The sequence below is a fragment of the Coregonus lavaretus genome, assembly GCF_964263955.1.
Source record: "Coregonus lavaretus genome assembly, chromosome: 28".
NCBI classification, from domain to species: Eukaryota; Metazoa; Chordata; class Actinopteri; order Salmoniformes; family Salmonidae; genus Coregonus; species Coregonus lavaretus.
Window position 1 is genome coordinate 38400564 of NC_140015.1, and position 22645 is coordinate 38423208.

At 44.9% G+C, this 22645-nt stretch overlaps 1 protein-coding gene and 1 pseudogene across 2 annotated transcripts; both read left to right on the plus strand.

Annotated features, from left to right (window-relative positions):
- Nucleotides 1–760: 760 nt before the first annotated feature.
- On the plus strand, nt 761–7023 carry LOC311104049 (uncharacterized protein; the record flags this gene model as incomplete). The annotated part of the gene is made up of 2 exons (XM_084145702.1): nt 761–841; nt 4222–7023. The coding sequence occupies 2 exons, from the start codon at nt 761–763 to the stop codon at nt 7021–7023; spliced, it is 2883 nt and encodes a 960-aa protein (XP_084001828.1).
- Nucleotides 7024–12440: 5417 nt separating this feature from the next.
- On the plus strand, nt 12441–20669 carry LOC311103702 (annotated as a pseudogene). The gene is made up of 2 exons: nt 12441–12699; nt 18027–20669. The product of its transcript is annotated as an uncharacterized misc_RNA (transcript).
- The last annotated feature ends 1976 nt before the right edge of the window (nt 20670–22645 follow it).

Genomic DNA, 22645 nt, shown 5'->3' on the forward strand with positions numbered 1-22645 from the left:
GCACCACATCTGGAACCAACAGGACACTGAACAGTTTCTACCCCCAAGCCATAAGACTGCTAAACAGTTAGTTAAATAGTTAACCAAATAGCTACTCTGTTTTCTTTCTCTATGCAATGTTGGGAATGGCCCGTTAGTAAACATTTCACTGTTAGTCCACACCTGTTGTTTACGAAGCATGTGCTGTACTCCAATTCATATTTCATTACAAACTGCAGATATTTTAGTGAGACTCATCTATCCTCTGAAATCTATCACGTCCAAACAGGTCCTTCATGTAAATTGTCTTTTTTATAGACAGTACGTTTATTTTCAGGAACTGAAAGAGAGAAGCTGTTTAAAATACAGTGTGACTGTGCTGTACAAACAGGATGCTGCTCTTCGAATGTATACAGACATCAACTGTGATGGTCAGATAACACATTGTAGCTCTGTATTCATTTCTTCATTGACTGTGGGACATTTGATAATTTCTTTACTTTTGGAACCAAACTAAACATCAAATATTTATTCCAGTATCCTTGAGATACAATTCAACTGGAGGGTGAAAGGGCAGAATATTGGAACAACTGAAAGGTATGAGCTGCTGTTAGTTACCAAGGAGGAACCAATCTGACAAACAAGAAGAAGTAGAAAAGACTCTATACTGTTTGCAGCATTCTGAAGCGTGTTACTGTATCAAACCAACGTTCTACAGATATCAACCGGAACCAAACTATTCTGACAATTATCTCAGTAGATTTGACTGACGTCAGGAGAGATGAGAGCTATGTTTTCCCACCCTGCAGTCCTGTTCCTGTGGATTCAGAGTGCTAGCGGATGGATGCATCGCAAATGCCAGATTTAAAGGCCAAGAACAGCGCCGGAAGAAGATGGCTGCCGTTTTACAGCCCTCTAACCAATTGTACTATTATGTGTGTTTTTCCGCGTTATTTGTAATTTATTTTGTACATAATGTTTATGCCATCGTCTCTTATAACCAAAGAGAGCTTCTGGATATCAGGACAGCGATTACTCACCTCGCGTTGGACGAACACTTTTTTTTCAACGAGGCGTTCGCGAAGGATATTCTACAGACTCCAGACAAGGCCCAGATCCCCGTCATTCGCGTGAGGAAGAGACGGAGATACCGTGGACGTAGGTCGGGGTGCCTTGTAAAGATCCGACGGCGAACGAGTAAACTGCCTCTCCCATCAATCCTATTAGCCAACGTTCAAGCTTTGGATAATAAAATGGACGATTTAAGATTACGGTTATCCTACCAACGGGACATTAAAAACTGTAATATCTTATGTTTCACGGAGTCGTGGCTGAATGACAACAATGACAACATTCAGCTAGCAGGCTATACGCTACATCGGCAGGACAGAACGGCAGACTCGGGTAAGACGAGGGGTGGCGGTCTCTGTATTTTTGTAAACAACAGCTGGTGCACAAAATCAAATACTAAGGAAGTCTCAAGGTTTTGCTCGCCTGAGGTAGAGTATCTTATGATAAGCTGTAGACCACACTATTTACCAAGAGAGTTTTCATCTATACTTTTCATAGCTGTCTATTTACCACCACAAACCAATGCTGGCATTAAGATTGCACTGAATGAGTTGTACAAGGCCATTAATCAACAGGAAAACGCTCATCCAGATGCAGCGCTCCTAGTAGCAGGGGACTTTAATGCAGGGAAACTTAAATCCGTTCTACCTCATTTCTACCAGCATGTTAAATGTGCAACCAGAGGGGAAAAAACTCTAGACCACCTTTACTCCACACACAGAGACGCATACAAAGCTCTCCCTCGCCCTCCATTTGGCAAATCTGACCATAACTCTATCCTCCTGATTCCTGCTTATAAGCAAAAACTGAAGCAGGAAGCACCAGTGACTCGGCTAATAAAAAAGTGGTCAGATGACGCAGATGCTAAGCTACAGGACTGTTTTGCTAGCACAGACTGGAACATGTTCAGGGATTCTTCAGACAGCATTGAGGAGTACACCACATCAGTCACTGGCTTCATCAATAAGTGCATCGATGATGTCGTCCCCACAGTGACCGTACGTACATACCCCAACCAGAAGCCATGGATTACAGGAAACATCCGCACTGAGCTAAAGGGTAGAGCTGCCGCTTTCAAGGAACGGGACTCTAACCCGGACGCTTATAAGAAATCCCGCTATGACCTCCGACGAACCATCAAACAGGCAAAGAGTCAATACAGGTCTAAGATTGAATCATACTACACTGGCTCTGACGCTCGTCGGATGTGGCAGGGCTTGAAAACTATTACAGACTACAAAGGGAAGCACAGCCGCGAGCTGCCCAGTGACACAAGCCTACCAGACGAGCTAAACCACTTCTATGCTCGCTTCGAGGCAAGTAACACTGAAGCATGCATGAGAGCACCAGCTGTTCCGGACGACTATGTGATCACGCTCTCCGTAGCCGATGTGAGTAAGACTTTTAAGCAGGTCAACATTCACAAGGCCGCAGGGCCAGACGGATTACCAGGACGTGTACTCCGAGCATGTGCTGACCAACTGGCAAGTGTCTTCACTGACATTTTCAACATGTCCCTGACTGAGTCTGTAATACCAACATGTTTCAAGCAGACCACCATAGTCCCCGTGCCCAAGAACTCTAAGATAACCTGCCTAAATGACTACCGACCCGTGGCACTGACGTCTGTAGCCATGAAGTGCTTTGAAAGACTGGTCATGGCTCACATCAACAGCATAATCCCAGAAACCCTAGACCCACTCCAATTTGCATACCGCCCCAACAGATCCACAGATGATGCAATCTCTATCGCACTCCACACTGCCCTTTCCCACCTGGACAAGAGGAACACCTACGTGAGAATGCTATTCATTGACTACAGCTCAGCATTCAACACCATAGTGCCCTCAAAGCTCATCACTAAGCTAAGGATCCTGGGACTAAACACCTCCCTCTGCAACTGGATCCTGGACTTCCTGACGGGCCGCCCCCAGGTGGTAAGGGTAGGTAACAACACATCTGCCACACTGATCCTCAACACGGGGGCCCCTCAGGGGTGCGTGCTCAGTCCCCTCCTGTACTCTCTGTTCACCCATGACTGCATGGCCAGGCACGACTCCAACACCATCATTAAGTTTGCCGACGACACAACAGTGGTAGGCCTGATCACCGACAACGATGAGACAGCCTATAGGGAGGAGGTCAGAGATCTGGCCGTGTGGTGCCAGGACAACAACCTCTCCCTCAACGTGACCAAGACAAAGGAGATGATTGTGGACTACAGGAAAAAAAAGAGGACTGAGCACGCCCCCATTCTCATCGACGGGGCTGTAGTGGAACAGGTTGAGAGCTTCAAGTTCCTTGGTGTCCACATCACCAACGAACTATCATGGTCCAAACACACCAAGACAGTCGTGAAGAGGGCACGACAAAGCCTATTCCCCCTCAGGAGACTAAAAAGATTTGGCATGGGTCCTCAGATCCTCAAAAAATTCTACAGCTGCACCATCGAGAGCATCCTGACTGGTTGCATCACCGCCTGGTATGGCAACTGCTTGGCCTCTGACCGCAAGGCACTACAGAGGGTAGTGCGTACGGCCCAGTACATCACTGGGGCAAAGCTCCCTGCCATCCAGGACCTCTATACCAGGCGGTGTCAGAGGAAGGCCCTCAAAATTGTCAAAGACTCCAGTCACCCTAGTCATAGACTGTTCTCTCTGCTACCGCACGGCAAGCGGTACCGGAGTGCCAAGTCTAGGTCCAAAAGACTTCTCAACAGCTTCTACCCCCAAGCCATAAGACTCCTGAACAGCTAATCATGGCTACCCGGACTATTTGCACTGCCCCCCCACCCCATCCTTTTTACGCTGCTGCTACTCTGTTAAGTATTTATGCATAGTCACTTTAACTCTACCCACATGTACATATTACCTCAACTAGCCGGTGCCCCCGCACATTGACTATGCAACGGTACCCCCCTGTATATATAGCCTCCCTACTGTCACTTTATTCTATTGTATATATAGCCTCCCTACTGTCACTTTATTTTTTACTTCTGCTCTTTTTTTTTTTTTCTCAACACTTTTTTGTTGTTGTTTTATTCTTACTTTTTTGTTTAAAATAAATGCACTGTTGGTTAAGGGCTGTAAGTAAGCATTTCACTGTAATGTCTGCACCTGTTGTATTCGGCGCATGTGACCAATAAAATTTGATTTGATTTGATTTGATTTGATTTATGACAGTGGTGAAGACTTGGGTGACTTTGCCACCTGGAACTGCACCAACCTACCTCATCATGAAGAACATTACACTGCTGCCTGTGAAGATGTTACAGCCATCGAAGAAGATCTACTTGGACTTCCCCCTAATATCAATAACCTCTGCATAACTATGACACATGGCGAAAATAGATCCATGTCTCTTGGCTTTTTCTCTCAGTTTCAGGATCTGGAGTACCTGTACATTGACGGCTGTTTTGCTCAAATCCTTCCAACTGGGAATAGCCACCTTCCAAATCTGGAACACATGTACTTGATAGGTAAATGGGGAATGGGCTCTGGGTGCTGTGATTGTCATATTGGGCCTCATACATTCAGAGATCTAGTTAAGTTAAGTCATTTGACCATACATGGTTACAGGTTAAGAGCAATGACCCCAGATGTTTTCCATGGCATCCCTCAGTTACAAAGATTCAGCATTAGTGAAACCTGTGAAGAGGATTTGTCAGAGATACTATGCAGAATAATGAATATAAAGTCACTTATAGAGATAAGTGTAGACGCACCAGTGATACAATCGTTAAACCAATCAAACTGCTCCAACAACAACCAAAGCGTGACATCTGTTTTTAACAATCTAACAAGAGTTGACTTATTATTTGGTAAAATAACACATATAGAGGAAGGTGCAATGGCTTGGCTCCAGAACCTGACATTTTTAAATGCGGCTTTCAGCCAGGAAGTCCTACTGCGCCTTCCCCTTTCTGGGATTAAGCAAATCCAGCACTTCAGTTGCTGTGGTAGCAATGACATTGATATTGAAAGTATCTGTAATGTCGTGTTTTTGCTTTCAATCCAGCAAATATATGTATTCAATGCCAATACAAGCAGCCTCTCTATGTCCAGTTTTGAATTGTGCATTGGGCTAGAACATATGCATTTATCTGGACCTGGAGCCATCTATCCTACTCCCCATTTGAAATGGAATTTCATTTCCAGTCTCAAAAACCTTAATCAATTAACAATATATGGCCTGACAGATAACATACTTGATATTTGCTCCTGCCAAAAACAACCAATCACATGGTTAACAAAACTCACTTTAAGGTTGAACAATCCACAAATACTTTTTGCAAAACAATTTAGCTGTCTTGTTAAACTGCAGTACCTGGATTTAACACATAATTTTATTTCAAACATTGAAGACTTTGCTTTCCTGGGATTGACAAATCTGGAGTCCTTAATCATTACAAGAAACAACATAACACAGATCCATGCAAACACATTTTTTGGTTTAAGTAGTTTGACACGTTTAGACCTCAGGAACAATCCACTTATTCACAACATTGAGGCAATGTCTTTCACACACCTCACGTCTCTAAAACAAGTGTTTCTCGGGCAAGTGCACAATCCACTAACAGAACCTGTGATCAAGCTGAATCTGACACTTATATTTGGTGGCATTCTGAGTCAGCTGACTGATCTGTACATTAGTTCAGCTATGAGGCCGATGCAGTTGACTATCGGCAGTAACATCACATCTAAACAGAACCTGAGTCTCCAGGTCAAAGGCCAGACGGTTTCATTTGAAGACTGTGACAGACCATTCTTTCAGTCCGTAACCCATCTTAATACTGATGCTGAAGAATTCCTTTGTGGATCTGAATTCATGGGAAAGTACTTCACGTCTGTGGAGACATTTGACTACAGATCTAAGCTTTCAGCTAAAAGTGTTGATTTAACATCAATTAATCAGCTGATTCACCTGAGGAAACTGGCTCTAAGACGGGTGGATCTTTTAATACAGCGTTCTGCCAACATCATTTTTCACAACCTGACCAAACTGGAGGTTCTGGAACTTTATAACTGCAGGATTTATTCTTTGGAGGGGAGTTTAACTAAAGACTTAAAATCTTTGAAAACATTGTATTTGCATATCGAGAACATTTATAATGTATTCTACAGCTTTACTGAACCTCTCTCTAGCCTTAAGTATTTGATACTTTTGAAGTTTCAGATGTTTTGCAGTTGTGACAATGCTTGGCTCATTACATGGGCCAAGGGGTACAGGCAAGTTGAGGTGATCATGATTTCTCCGTATTCACATCAAGTTATGTATGCTCTGGACGATTTGATATGCTTGTCGGACAACGGAATAGACACACCTAATTTTGTAAAGTACACAGAAGACAACTGCTCAACAGAGGTGGACTTTGTGCTCTTTGCTGCGACTGGTCTGGGAGTCCTGTTCTTCATGCTGGTGGTGTTGGTTCACAACCTGGCCGGCCCCTACCTCCTCCCCCTCTACCACATCACCCTTGGCTGGCTGTCGGAGGCCATGCGATCCAACACCAGGGGGCGCTACCACTACGATGCGTTTGTCTCCTACAGCGGGAAGGACGAACACTGGGTGGTGGAGGACCTGCTTCCCAATTTGGAGCAGAGGGGTCCTCCTTTCCTGCGCCTCTGTCTGCACAGCAGGGACTTCCAGCTGGGGAAGGACATTGTGGAGAACATCACAGACAGCCTCTACCAGAGCCGCCACACCCTCTGCCTAGTCAGCCGCCACTACTTGCGCAGTAACTGGTGCTCCCTGGAGATGAAGCTGGCCACCTCCAGGCTGCAGGTGGAGCAAAGGGACGTCATCCTCCTGGTCTTCCTGGAGAAGATCCCCCCTCGCCAGCTGTCTGCCCACCACAGGCTGGCTCGCCTGGTGAAGACCAGGACCTATCTGGACTGGCCCCAAGACCCCAATCAGCACCAGGCATTCTGGGACAGACTGTGGGCTAAACTGAAACCTCACACTGAAGCGTGAGATCAGAGGTTGATGTAGAATCTTGTGTTTATGCAGATGTAATGTTGACACATATTTTGAGGTATTGAATTTGTCGTTTTTGAGATTTGTTAAGACAATTGTGATGAAGTCCTTTTAAATGCTCTGTCTGGAGTGTACTTTCTCTGATTCATCTGAAATTACTTAGAAATAATCCTATTTAAATTTCATAGAAAAAAAGCCAATAATTTTACTTCCCCAAATTTCATCAGCTCCTGTTTGTATTTTTCAACAACTAATCACTAACACAAATCTTTGCTTGTATATTTGTTGCTAAGAGGAACTGAAAAAGGTGTGATTTAGCTCATTTCTGTTGTATTTCAGATAACAACTACTGTATGCTCCTGTGAATGACAATACATGAATGACCAATGACCATGAACCATTTATTAACGGCAATCCGTGAATGACCAATGACCATGAAGCAGGTATTAATGACAATACATGAATTACCACGAAGCAGTTATTTTTATTTCAAAATCGATCAAAGAGTTTTATACAGAAATGTAGTTGCTAGTTGTTTAACTAAATGTGTTGCTAGTTGTTTAACTAAATGTGTTGCTAGTTGTTTAACTAAATGTGTTGCTAATTGGCAACTAAATGTGTTGCTAGTTGTTTATCTAAATGTGTTGCTAGTTGTTTAACTAAATGTGTTGCTAGTTGTTTAACTAAATGTGTTGCTAGTTGTTTAACTAAATGTGTTGCTAGTTGTTTAACTAAATGTGTTGCTAGTTGTTTAACTAAATGTGTTGCTAGTTGTTTATCTAAATGTGTTGCTAGTTGTTTAACTAAATGTGTTGCTAGTTGTTTAACTAAATGTGTTGCTAGTTGTTTAACTAAATGTGTTGCTAGTTGTTTATCTAAATGTGTTGCTAGTTGTTTAACTAAATGTGTTGCTAGTTGTTTAACTAAATGTGTTGCTAGTTGTTTAACTAAATGTGTTGCTAGTTTTTTAACTAAATGTGTTGTTTGAATGTTGTCTGTATATGGTTTATTACACATTTATTTGATACATTTCTTATCTCATGGGCGTGGGGAGGTGTCCCCCTTTCTGGCCAATGAAGTGATTTCTGCACAATATTTGTTGGAAACTGGCATCTGTTTCTGATTTGAAATAAAATGCTATATGTCCCTGCTCCCTGCCTTAGCATTACTCATTTTAATGTTATATTCTAGAATGCCTCCATATTCTATATTCTACATGTTCTTCGCTCTCAAATCAAATAATATTTTATTCATCACATGCGCCGAATACCACATGTGTAGACCTTACCGTGAAGTGCTTACTTACAAGCCCTTAACCAACAATGCAGTTCAAGAAATAGAGTTAAGAGAAAATGTACAAAATAAACTAAAGTAAAATAATAAAATCAAAAAGTAACACAATAAAATTACATAACAGTAACGAGGCTATATACAGGGGGTACCGGTACCGAGTCAATGTGCGGGGGTGACTGTAATAAACAGCGAGTATAAACAGCGAGTAGCAGCAGTTTAAAAACAATGGGGGCGGGGGGTGAAATGTAAATTGTCTGGGTGGCCAGTTGATTAATTGTTCAGGAGTCTTATGGCTTGGGGGAAGAAGCTGTTAAGGACACTTTTGGTTATAGACTTGGCGCTCCGGTACCGCTTGCCATGCTGTAGCTGGGAGAACAGTCTAAGGCTTGGGTGACTTGTGTCTTTGACAATTTTTTGGGCCTTCCTCTGACATTGTCTAGTACATAGGTCCTGGATGTCTGGAATGTTGGCCAAATTGATGTACTGGGCAGTACGCACTACCTCTCCCTTAATGTGAGCAACACAAAGGAGCTGATCGTGGACTATAGGAAAAGGAGGGCCGAACAGGCCCCCATTAACATCGACAGGCCTGAAGTGGAGCGGGTTGAGAGTTTCAAGTTCCCTGGTGTCCACATCACCAATCATGGTCCAAACACACCAAGACAGTTGTGAAGAGGGCACGACAACACCATTTCCCCCTCAGGAGACTGAAAAGTTTTGGCATGGGTCCCCAGTTCCTCAAAAGGTTATACAGCTGCACCATCGAGAGCATCCTGACCAGTTGCATCACTGCCTGGTATTGCAACTGCTCTGCATCTGACCATAAGGCGCTACAGAAGGTAGAGCGTACGGTCTTCTGAGCAGGTCAATGTAGGAGTAGGTGAAAGTCCCATACAGACAGCAGACAGACCAGTCTATAATCTCACAGGGGCTCCCAGTCATTGTCTAGTTTGCTTTTGGCTCCATAGAGAGTAGGGGGCTACATACACGTGACCTTGTCACAGGGAAAGCCAGGGGGGATGGGACTGGAGCTGTCTGAGCTTCCTGGTTGGGTGGGGTTACAGAGGTGAGGAGGAGGAAGAGGAATCAAAAGACCTCTGTTGTGTTTTCAGCCACATAAACACAAAGTAGCTCTGTCATACTGTACATTCCTGTAGATTGGAACAGATAGCTTTTAGTGAGTACAGTAGAATATCTAATCAGAGTGGAACAGTTACCTTTTAGTGAGTACAGTATAATTTCTAATCAGAGTGGAACAGTTACCTTTTAGTGAGTACAGTAGGATATCTAACCAGAGTGGAAAGGGAACATTTTTGTGAGTAGAGTAGGATATATAACCAGAGTGGAACACATACCTTTTAGTGAGTACAGTAGCATATCTAACCAGAGTGGAACAGATACCTTTTAGTGAGTACAGTAGGATATATAACCAGAGTGGAACAGATACCTTTTAGTGAGTACAGTAGGATATCTAACCAGAGTGGAACAGATAGCTTTTAGTGAGTACAGTAGGATATCTAACCAGAGTGGAACAGATAGCTTTTAGTGAGTACAGTAGGATATCTAACCAGAGTGGAACAGATAGCTTTCAGTGAGTACAGTTGGATATCTAATCAGAGTGGAACAGATACCTTTTAGTGAATAGAGAAGTATATTTAACCAGAGTGGAAAGGAAACCTTTAGTGAGTAGAATAGGATATATAACCAGAGTGGAACAGATAGCTTTCAGTGAGTTGTAGTGTATTAGGATTATGTCTTTGTTAATGGTTTTTAAGTGGAACTGAAGGGATGTTTATTTTTGTTCAAAAGTAGCCATTTGTAGGGTGACGCCCCACGGGAGACAGGTGATTGGACAGCAGGGGCAGCAACCCATATTTTTGCATTCTTTATAAGTATAGGCTGGAGGCAGAGGGGGTTGGAACAGACAGATTATCTTTGGAACACTGTTCTCAAGCCCTGCAGGGTCTGTAAACTTATGCTGACATCTTGTGATATGAATAAAACTTATAATCAAAGTGCAGCCTAAGCGGACTCTTTGTTTGACAGCAATAATCACCAGCATCGACGCGATACGACAAATGGGGGCTCGTCCGAGATCTGTCTGCATCGTTCTTTGTTCCATTCCTGAGTCGCGAGGTGACTACCGCTCAAGCCGGCTATAAGGTGAGATTTCTCACAAAAATTGGGCGTTAGTTGTTTCGCTGGCTCATTGGGGGGCATTGGAAGGGTGTACCGTGTAAATTACTTGGGTTTGTGCTGATGTGGTGTTATTGGAACAGATAGCTTTTAGTGAGTACAGTTGAATATCTAATCAGAGTGGAACAGTTACCTTTTAGTGAGTACGGTAGGATTTCTAATCAGAGTGGAACAGTTACCTTTTAGTGAGTACAGTAGGATATATAACCAGAGTGGAACAGATAGCTTTTAGTGAGTACAGTTGGATATATAATCAGAGTGGAACAGATACCTTTTAGTGAGTACAGTAGTATATCTAACCAGAGTGGAACAGATAGCTTTTAGTGAGTACAGTTGGATATATAATCAGAGTGGAACAGATACCTTTTAGTGAATAGAGAAGTATATTTAACCAGAGTGGAAAGGAAACCTTTAGTGTGTAGAATAGGATATATAACCAGAGTGGAACAGATAGCTTTCAGTGAGTACAGTAGGATATATAACCAGAGTGGAACAGATACCTTTTAGTGAGTACAGTAGGATATCTAATCAGAGTGGAACAGATACATTTTAGTGAGTACATTTAGTTATCTAATCAGAGTGGAACAGTTACCTTTTAGTGAGTACAGTAGGATGTCTAACCTGAGTGGAACAGATACCTTTTAGTGAGTACAGTAGCATTTCTAACCAGAGTTGAAAGGAAACCTTTAGTGAGTACAGTATGATATCTAACCAGAGTGGAACAGATACATTTTAGTAAGTGCAGTAGGATATCTAACCAGAGTGGAACAGATAGCTTTTAGTGAGTACAGTAGGATATCTAATCACAGTGGAACAGATAGCTTTTAGTCAGTACAGTAGGATATCTAACCAGAGTAGAATAGTTACCTTATAGTAAATATAATAATAAAAACAGCAATAATAATAACAGTAGTAGTAATAATAATAATAATAATAATAATAGTAATAATAACAATACTAATAATATTTTTTATAATAATGATGTCAACAGCACAACTTCATTAAAGAAGTTTCCCACTTCCTCTTTTGATATTTACTAGAGAAATTAGTAAAGTTAGAAAAAATATTAAGTACTGTATTAAAATTCATATTTTTATTTTACCTTTATTTAACTAGGCAAGTGAGTTAAGAAGAAATTCTCATTTACATTAACAGCCCCCCTACCCCGTCCAAACCCTACCCTAACGACAATGGGCCAATTGTGCACTCCCCTATGGGACTCCCAATCACAGCCGGCTGTGATACAGTCCGGGATCGAACCGGCGTCTCTAGTGACACCTCTTAAACTGAGATGCAGTGCCTTAGACCTCTGCTCCACTCGGGAGCCCCTAACGTTTCGTTACAATCTTCAGATATTTTAGTTAGACTCATCTGTCTTCTGAAATCTATCAGATCCAAACAGGTACTTCATGTAAATTGTATTTCTTAAAGACAGTACGTTTCTTTTCAGGAACTGAAAGAGAGAACCGTAAAAACAGGTAAAAATAGACTTTCACAAGCTGTCTAACATACAGTGTGACTGTGCTGTACAAACAGGATGCTGCTCCTCGAACATATGCAGACATCATTTGTGATGGTCAGAGAACACGTTGCAGCTCTGCATTAATTTCTTCATTGACTGTGGGACATTTTATTATTTATTTACTTTTGGAACCAAACTAAACATTAAATATTTATTCCTGTATCCTTGAGATACAATTCATCTGGAGGGTGAAAGGGCAGAATATTGGAACAACTGAAAGGTATGAGCTGCTGTTAGTTACCAAGGAGGAACCAATCTGACAAACAAGAAGAAGTAGAAAGACTCCATACTGTTTGCAGCATTCTGAAGCGTGTTACTGTATCAAACCAACGTTCTACAGATATCAACCGGAACCAAACTATTCTGACAATTATCTCAGTAGATTTGACTGACGTCAGGAGAGATGAGAGGTATGTTTTCCCACCCTGCAGTCCTGTTCCTGTGGATTCAGAGTGCTAGCGGATGGATGCATCCCAAATGCCAGATTTATGACAGTGGTGAAGACTTGGGAGACTTTGCCACCTGGACCTGCACCTACATACGTCATCATGAAGAACATTACACTGCTGCCTGTGAAGATGTTACAGCCATCGAGGAAGATCTACTTGGACTTCCCCCTAATATCAATAACCTCTGCATAACTATGACACATGGCGAAAATTGTCAGCTTCCTGCCTCCTGTTTGTCTCCGGGCCTCTAGAGGTCATCTGTGTTCCCCTCTGCCTTAGTTCTTCCTCGTGTGTCCTAATTAGCTTGATCCAGGTCACCTGTGCCTTGTTTCCCCTTGTGTATTTTAGCTGTGTGTTTTCCCCTTGTTTCTCACTTGGTTATTGAGTCCTGGCTATGTGTCTCCTGCTTTGTTCCACCGTGTCTTTCCAAGTAAGGTTTTCTAAGTTATCTTTAGTTTGTTTTTCTCCCCTCGTGGAGTTATTTTGTTTTGCCTCCTGTTTTGTTAACATACCTCTTTCTGAGAAGAAATTTTGTTGGACTATTTGTGAATGGCGAAGAACCTTTGTTTTTATATTAAATCTACTGGCCTGGAGTATTGCCTTGGGTGTTTCATTTGGGTCCTACTACACCTCCTCTGTGGCTAAGGGGTATTACCCCCAGCTCTCCACATCTGAGACCGGAGTTCTAGCACGGCTTGTGACAGAATAACCAAGTCCATCATGGACCCAGAAACACTCAGTTCCCAGGACCTGTTGGCGGTGATCACTCGACATGAGGCTTCTTTCCAGCGCCATGAAGCCGTTCTCAGCCGACAAGAGGAGCTGATGGCTAGACATTCTCAACTCCTGGCCGAAATGATGAGTTCCCTTCACCAGCTCTTTGAACGCCTCCTTGGTCCTCTCCCTTCCCCCAGGTCACCTCCCAGTGACGACAGGCCTTCTCGGTTGGCGGAGCCCCGACTACCACCTCCCAAGCCCTTTTCTGGGGATCCAAGCTCTTGCCAGGGATTCCTCACCCAATGCTCCCTCACCTTCGAGCTCCAATCCTCAAGTTTTCCCACAGACCGTTCCAAGATTGCCTACATCATTACCCTTCTTTCAGACAAGGCGCTCGCCTGGGCCTCTGCGGTGTGGCAGTCCCAGGAGGCCTGTTGTGATTCCCACGCTGCATTTGTAGAAGAGTTCAAGCGGGTGTTCGATCATCCTGTCAGTGGGCGGGAGGCTTCCAAGCGCCTACTGTCTCTCCGTCAGGGCTCCCGAAGCACGGCAGATTTCGCCATTGATTTTCGGACCATAGCAGCAAGGAGCGGATGGAATGATGAAGCGCTGAGGGTCTGCTTTCAGGGAGGGTTATCTGAGCCCCTTCAAGATGAGTTAGCCACCCGAGAACCAGCTGGAGATCTCGAGTCCCTCATAGCCTTGGCCATCCGCCTGGACAATCGTCTAAGAGAGCGGAGAACGGCTCGCCGCCAGGTGTCTCAGTCCCAAGTTCCTCGGAGCAGCTCTGTTTCTCCTGTTTGGACTCTGTCATTCAGAGCTTCCCCGGCTCCTGAACTGCTCCAGGATTCCCCGGAGAGCATGCAGTTAGGCCGTTCCAGGCTTTCTCCCAATGAAAGGGAACGTCGCATGAGGGAGCGTCGGTGCCTCTACTGCGGGGTTGCCGGCCACTTCCGATCCACTTGCCCCGAGCTTTCGGGAAACGCCAGTCCCCGCCCAGCTACAGGAGGGCTGTGATGGGGAGAATTAGAGCTCCTCCTACTAACGCTGTCCTGGCTATTCCAGCCACTCTGTCCTGGGAGGGCCACCAGCATCGGGTCCAGGCTATGATCGATTCCGGTGCCGCAGGTGATTTCCTGGATGTAACCTTGGCTAAGGAACTTAAGATCCCTACCCAACTACTTCCTCATCCCCAGGCAGTTACAGCCTTAGATGGCAGACCTCTGGAACCAGGAAAGGTTACCGAGGCGACTCAGTCCCTGCGACTTACCATCTCTCAACACCAGCAGGAGGAAACCTTCTATCTCATTGACTCTCCCGAGTATCCTATTATCCTGGGTCACCCTTGGCTATGCAGACATAATCCCCAGATCGACTGGCCTACTGGCACCATTCTAAGCTGGGGTCCCACTTGCCAACTCACCTGCATGCTTCAGAGTCCCTCAGCCCCTAGTACCCAGTTTCAAGAGTCTGTTGACGTCTCCCTAGTCCCCAGTGTTTACCATCGGTTCAAGGCTGTGTTCAGCAAGGCCCGGGCTACTTCCTTACCGCCTCATCGCACGTATGACTGTGCCATTGATCTACTCCCTGGGTGCTGCCCTCCTAGAGGTCGGATCTTTTCCTTGTCCTCCCCCGAGCACGCAGCTATGGACACCTACATTAAGGAGTCCTTGGCAGCCGGCCTCATCCATGCCTCTACTTCCCCGGCTGGGGCGGGCTTCTTTTTTGTTGAAAAGAAGGACGGGGGTCTTAGGCCTTGTATTGATTACCGGGGACTCAACAAGATCACGGTTCGGAATCGATATCCTCTTCCTCTCATGGCCACTGCTTTTGAGCTGCTTCAAGGGGCTTCCATTTTTTCTAAACTGGATCTCCGCAATGCTTACCATCTCGTGCGGATCCGGCAAGGTGACGAATGGAAGACGGCGTTCAACACGCCCACGGGGCACTATGAATACCGGGTGATGCCGTTCGGGCTCACCAATGCCCCCGCAGTATTCCAAGCCCTGATTAATGATGTTCTCCGGGATATGCTTAATCTGTTCGTCTTCGTGTACCTGGACGATATCCTCATCTTCTCGAGGTCACTGAAGGAGCATGAGGGGCATGTTAGCCGGGTTCTCCAGAGGCTCCTTGACAATCACCTCTATGTTAAACCTGAGAAGTGTGAATTTCATGTTTCTCAGACTCAGTTTCTCGGGTTTATTGTCACTCCCGGGCACCTAGAGATGGATCCCAAGAAGGTCGAAGCGGTCCGCAGCTGGCCCACACCTGCCACGGTCAAGGAGGTTCAACGGTTCATTGGCTTTTCTAACTTCTATCGGAAGTTCATCAAGAATTTCAGCTCAGTGGTAGCCCCCTTGACGACGCTTACCAAGGGAGGAGGGACCAAGGTTCACTGGGGTCCGGAAGCAGCAGGGGCCTTCGAGGATCTCAAGCGCCGCTTCACGTCTGCTCCGATTCTGGTGACTCCTGACCCAGAAAGACCTTTCGTGGTGGAGGTGGACGCCTCAGAGGTGGGGGTGGGAGCCGTCCTGTCACAGAGGGGTGAGGATGGGAGATTACACCCTTGTGCCTTCATGTCTCGCCGCCTGTCTGAGGCCGAGCGCAACTACCACGTGGGGGATCTAGAGTTGCTTGCAGTAAAACTGGCCTTGGAAGAGTGGCGCCATTGGCTTGAGGGGGCTCAGCACCCGTTCCAGGTTCTCACAGACCACAAGAACCTGGAATATCTCCAACAGGCTAAGCGGATGAACCCTCGGCAAGCACGATGGTCCCTTTTCTTTAATCGATTCCAGTTCCTCCTGTCTTACCGACCTGGCACCAAGAACGTCAAGCCGGATGCCCTGTCTCGAGCCTATTCTCCCGAGGTACAAGAGAAGCCCTTGGCATCGATTATTCCGAGGTCTAGGATCGTCGCACCTCTTCAGTGGGAACTAGAAAGAGGGGTACGAGAAGCCCTTGTCCATGAGCCCGATCCAGGCGGTGGTCCTGCCGGTCGCCTGTACGTTCCTCTCTCTGTTCGGGCCCGCGTCTTGCAGTGGGGTCATGAGTCGCCCTTGACATGCCATCCAGGCAGTGCTCGCACACTGGAATTCCTCCGACGGCGGTTTTGGTGGCCGTCCATCAAGAAGGACGTGCAGGTCTATGTTGAGGCCTGCCCGGTGTGCAACCAGGGAAAGTCGACGCGCCAGCGACCCCAGGGACTGCTCCATCCCTTACCTATTCCTCGAAGGCCATGGTCACACCTTTCTCTGGACTTTGTTACGGGACTTCCTCCATCCCAGGGCAACACCGTCATCCTAGTGATCGTTGACCGGTTCTCTAAGGCTGCCCGGTTTATTCCCCTGCCCAAGCTGCCCTCGGCTAAGGAGACCGCTGAGCTCCTCATGAACCATGTCTTCCGGATATTTGGCATTCCCCTGGACGTGGTCTCTGACCGAGGTCCCCAATTCTCGTCCCGGTTTTGGGGGGCCTTCTGCAGGCTTATTGGGGCCACAGCCAGCCTATCGTCAGGGTTCCATCCAGAGTCTAATGGCCAAACGGAACGGATTAATCAGGATCTGGAGACCACCCTGCGGTGTATGGCGGCCAGTAATCCCACGTCTTGGGCCACCTATATCATTTGGGCTGAATATGCCCACAACACCCTCCAGTCTTCAGCCACCGGATTGTCCCCCTTCGAATGCCAGTTCGGTTACAACCCTCCATTATTTCCAGAGGAAGAGGCGCAAGTTGGTGTTCCCTCGGCCCAGCGCTTTGTCCAACGCTGTAGGCGGACCTGGAAGAAGGCCAGGTGTATCCTCCTTCGGACCTCCCAGAGATACCAAAGTCAGGCTAATCGACACCGCCGGACGGCCCCTAGTTTCCGAGCTGGTCAGAGAGTTTGGTTGGCCACTAAGAACCTGCCACTCCGGGTCGAATCCAAGAAGCTTTCCCAGAGATACATCAGCCCTTTCCGCATTGCTAGAAAGGTTAACCCTGTTTCGTATCGTTTGGTTCTGCCTCGCTCCCTTAGAGTTAACCCCACTTTCCATGTTTCACTCCTTAAACCTGTCTTGTCTTCTCCTTTTGCCCCCCCACGCAGACCCCCGCCACCTCCCAGGATCATTGACGGCCAGCCAGCCTACACAGTCCGCCGGATGCTGGACTCCCGGAGGGTCCAGAACTCTCTGCAGTATCTGGTGGACTGGGAGGGCTACGGGCCAGAGGAGCGCTCCTGGGTTCCAGCCAGGGACATCCTGGACCCAGGTTTGATCCGAGATTTTCGCACCCTGGGGCCGGGGTGTTCTGGAAGGAACGTCAGGAGTCGTTCCTAGAGGAGGGGGTCCTGTCAGCTTCCTGCCTCCTGTTTGTCTCCGGGCCTCTAGAGGTCATCTGTGTTCCCCTCTGCCTTAGTTCTTCCTCGTGTGTCCTAATTAGCTTGATCCAGGTCACCTGTGCCTTGTTTCCCCTTGTGTATTTTAGCTGTGTGTTTTCCCCTTGTTTCTCACTTGGTTATTGAGTCCTGGCTATGTGTCTCCTGCTTTGTTCCACCGTGTCTTTCCAAGTAAGGTTTTCTAAGTTATCTTTAGTTTGTTTTTCTCCCCTCGTGGAGTTATTTTGTTTTGCCTCCTGTTTTGTTAACATACCTCTTTCTGAGAAGAACTTTTGTTGGACTATTTGTGAATGGCGAAGAACCTTTGTTTTTATATTAAATCTACTGGCCTGGAGTATTGCCTTGGGTGTTTCATTTGGGTCCTACTACACCTCCTCTGTGGCTAAGGGGTATTACCCCCAGCTCTCCACATCTGAGACCGGAGTTCTAGCACGGCTTGTGACAGAAAATAGATCCATGTCTCTTGGCTTTTTCTCTCAGTTTCAGGATCTGGAGTACCTGTACATTGACGGCTGTTTTGCTCAAATCCTTCCAACTGGGAATAGCCACCTTCCAAATCTGGAACACATGTACTTGATAGGTAAATGGGGAATGGGCTCTGGGTGTTGCGATTGTCATATTGGGCCTCATACATTCAGAGATCTAGTTAAGTTAAGTCATTTGTATATACAGGGTTACAGGTTAAGAGCAATGGCACCAGATGTTTTCCATGGCATCCCTCAGTTACAAAGATTCAGCATTGGTGAACCCTGTGAAGAGGATTTGTCAGAGATACTATGCAGAATAATGAATATAAAGTCACTTATAAAGATAACTGTAAACGCACCAGTGATACAATCGTTAAACCAATCAAACTGCTCCAACAACAACCAAAACGTGACATCTGTTTTTAACAATCTAACAAGAGTTGACTTATTATTTGATGAAATAACACATATAGAGGAAGGTGCAATTGCTTGACTCCAGAACCTGACAATTTTAAATACGGCTTTCAGCCAGGAAGTCCTACTGCGCCTTCCCCTTTCTGGGATTAAGCAAATCCAGTAATTCAGTTGCTTTGGTAGCAATGACATTGATATTGAAAGTATCTGTAATGTCGTGTTTTTGCTTTCAATCAAGCAAATATATTTATACAATGCCAATACAAGCAGCCTCTCTATGTCCAGTGTTGAATTGTGCATTGGGCTAGAATATATGCATTTATCTGGACCTGGAGCCATCTATCCTACTCCCCATTTGAAATGGAATTTCATTTCCAGTCTCAAAAACATTAATCAATTAACAATAGATGGCCTGACAGATAACATACTTGATATATGCTCCTGCCAAAAACAACCAATCACATGGTTAACAAAACTCACTTTAGAGTTGAACAATCCACAAATACTTTTTGCAAAACAATTTAGCTGTCTTGTTAAACTGCAGTACCTGGATTTAACACATAATTTTATTTCAAACATTGAAGACTTTGCTTTCCTGGGATTGACAAATCTGGAGTCCTTAAACATTACAAGAAACAACATAACACAGATCCATGCAAACACATTTTTTGGTTTAAGTAGTTTGACACGTTTAGACCTCAGGAACAATCCACTTATTCACAACATTGAGGCAATGTCTTTCACACACCTCACGTCTCTAAAACAAGTGTTTCTCGGGCAAGTGCACAATCCACTAACAGAACCTGTGATCAAGCTGAATCTGACACTTATATTTGGTGGCATTCTGAGTCAGCTGAGTCATCTGTACATTAGTTCAGCTATGAGGCCGATGCAGTTGACTATCGGCAGTAACATCACATCTAAACAGAACCTGAGTCTCCAGCTCAAAGGCCAGACGGTTTCATTTGAAGACTGTGACAGACCTTTCTTTCAGTCCGTAACCCATCTTAATACTGATGCTGAAGAATTCCTTTGTGGATCTGAATTCATGGGAAAGTACTTCACGTCTGTGGAGACATTTGACTACAGATCTAAGCTTTCAGCTAAAAGTGTTGATTTAACATAAATTAATCAGCTGATTCACCTGAGGAAACTGGCTCTAAGACGGGTGGATCTTTTAATACAGCGTTCTGCCAACATCATTTTTCACAACCTGACCAAACTGGAGGTTCTGGAACTTTATAACTGCAGGATTTATTCTTTGGAGGGGAGTTTAACTAAAGACTTAAAATCTTTGAAAACATTGTATTTGCATATCGAGAACATTTATAATGTATTCTACAGCTTTACTGAACCTCTCTCTAGCCTTAAGTATTTGATACTTTTGAAGTTTCAGATGTTTTGCAGTTGTGACAATGCTTGGCTCATTACATGGGCCAAGGGGTACAGGCAAGTTGAGGTGATGATGCTTTCTCCGTATTCACATCCAGTTATGTATGTTCTGGAGGATTTTATATGCTTGTCGGACAATGGACTAGACACACCTAATTTTGTAAAGTACACAGAAGACAACTGCTCAACAGAGGTGGACTTTGTGCTCTTTGCTGCGACTGGTCTGGGAGTCCTGTTCTTCATGCTGGTGGTGTTGGTTCACAACCTGGCCGGCCCCTACCTCCTCCCCCTCTACCACATCACCCTTGGCTGGCTGTCGGAGGCCATGCGATCCAACACCAGGGGGCGCTACCACTACGATGCGTTTGTCTCCTACAGCGGGAAGGACGAACACTGGGTGGTGGAGGACCTGCTTCCCAATTTGGAGCAGAGGGGTCCTCCATTCCTGCGCCTCTGTCTGCACAGCAGGGACTTCCAGCTGGGGAAGGACATTGTGGAGAACATCACAGACAGCCTCTACCAGAGCCGCCACACCCTCTGCCTAGTCAGCCGCCACTACTTGCGCAGTAACTGGTGCTCCCTGGAGATGAAGCTGGCCACCTCCAGGCTGCAGGTGGAGCAAAGGGACGTCATCCTCCTGGTCTTCCTGGAGAAGATCCCCCCTCTCCAGCTGTCTGCCCACCACAGGCTGGCTCGCCTGGTGAAGACCAGGACCTATCTGGACTGGCCCCAAGACCCCAATCAGCACCAGGCATTCTGGGACAGACTGTGGGCTAAACTGAAACCTCAGACTGAAGCGTGAAATCAGAGGTTGATGTAGAATCTTGTGTTCATGCAGATGTAATGTTGACACATATTTTGAGGTATTGAATTTGTCGTTTTTGAGATTTGTTAAGACAATTGTGATGAAGTCCTTTTAAATGCTCTGTCTGGAGTGGACTTTCTCTGATTCATCTGAAATTACTTAGAAATAATCCTATTTAAATTTCATAGAAAAAAAGGCAATTTTTTTACTTCCCCAAATTTCATCAGCTCCTGTTTGTATTTTTCAACAACTAATCACTAACACAAATCTTTGCTTGTATATTTGTTGCTAAGAGGAACTGAAAAAGGTGTGATTTAGCTCATTTCTGTTGTATTTCAGATAACAACTACTGTATGCTCCTGTGAATGACAATACATGAATGACCAATGACCATGAACCATTTATTAACGGCAATCCGTGAATGACCAATGACCATGAAGCAGGTATTAATGACAATACATGAATTACCACGAAGCAGTTATTTTTATTTCAAAATCGATCAAAGAGTTTTATACAGAAATTTAGTTGCTAGTTGTTTAACTAAATGTGTTGCTAGTTGTTTAACTAAATGTGTTGCTAGTTGTTTAACTAAATGTGTTGCTAATTGGCAACTAAATGTGTTGCTAGTTGTTTATCTAAATGTGTTGCTAGTTGTTTAACTAAATGTGTTGCTAGTTGTTTATCTAAATGTGTTGCTAGTTGTTTAACTAAATGTGTTGCTAGTTGTTTAACTAAATGTGTTGCTAGTTGTTTAACTAAATGTGTTGCTAGTTGTTTATCTAAATGTGTTGCTAGTTGTTTAACTAAATGTGTTGCTAGTTGTTTAACTAAATGTGTTGCTAGTTGTTTAACTAAATGTGTTGTTTGAATGTTGCCTGTATATGGTTTATTACACATTTATTTGATACATTTCTTATCTCATGGGCGTGGGGAGGTGTCCCCCTTTCTGGACAATGAAGTGATTTCTGCACAATATTTGTTGGAAACTGGCTTCTGTTTCTGATTTGAAATAAAATGCTATATGTCCCTGCTCCCTGCCTTAGCATTACTCATTTTAATGTTATATTCTAGAATGCCTCCATATTCTATATTCTACATGTTCTTCGCTCTCAAATCAAATAATATTTTATTCATCACATGCGCCGAATACCACATGTGTAGACCTTACCGTGAAATGCTTACTTACAAGCCCTTAACCAACAATGCAGTTCAACAAATAGAGTTAAGAGAAAATGTACAAAATCAACTAAAGTAAAATAATAAAATCAAAAAGTAACACAATAAAATGACATAACAGGTAACGAGGCTATATACAGGGGGTACCGGTACAGAGGCAATGTGCATAGATAATAAACAGCGAGTAGCAGCAGTTTAAAAACAATGGGGGGGGGATGTAAATAGTCTGTATGGCCAGTTGATTAATTGTTCAGCAGTCTTATGGCTTGGGGGAAGAAGCTGTTAAGGACACTTTTGGTTATAGACTTGGCGCTCTGGTACCGCTTGCCATGCTGTAGCTAGGAGAACAGTCTATGGCTTGGGTGACTTGTGTCTTTGACAATTTTTGGGGCCTTCCTCTGACATTGTCTAGTACATAGGTCCTGGATGTCTGGAATGTTGGCCAAATTGATGTACTGGGCAGTACGCACTACCTCTCCCTTAATGTGAGCAACACAAAGGAGCTGATCGTGGACTATAGGAAAAGGAGGGCCGAACAGGCCCCCATTAACATCGACAGGGCTGAAGTTGAGCGGGTTGAGAGTTTCAAGTTCCCTGGTGTCCACATCACCAATCATGGTCCAAACACACCATGACAGTTGTGAAGAGGGCACGACAACACCATTTCCCCCTCAGGAGACTGAAAAGATTTGGCATGGGTCCCCAGTTCCTCAAAAGGTTATACAGCTGCACCATCGAGAGCATCCTGACCAGTTGCATCACTGCCTGGTATTGCAACTGCTCTGCATCTGACCGTAAGGCGCTACAGAA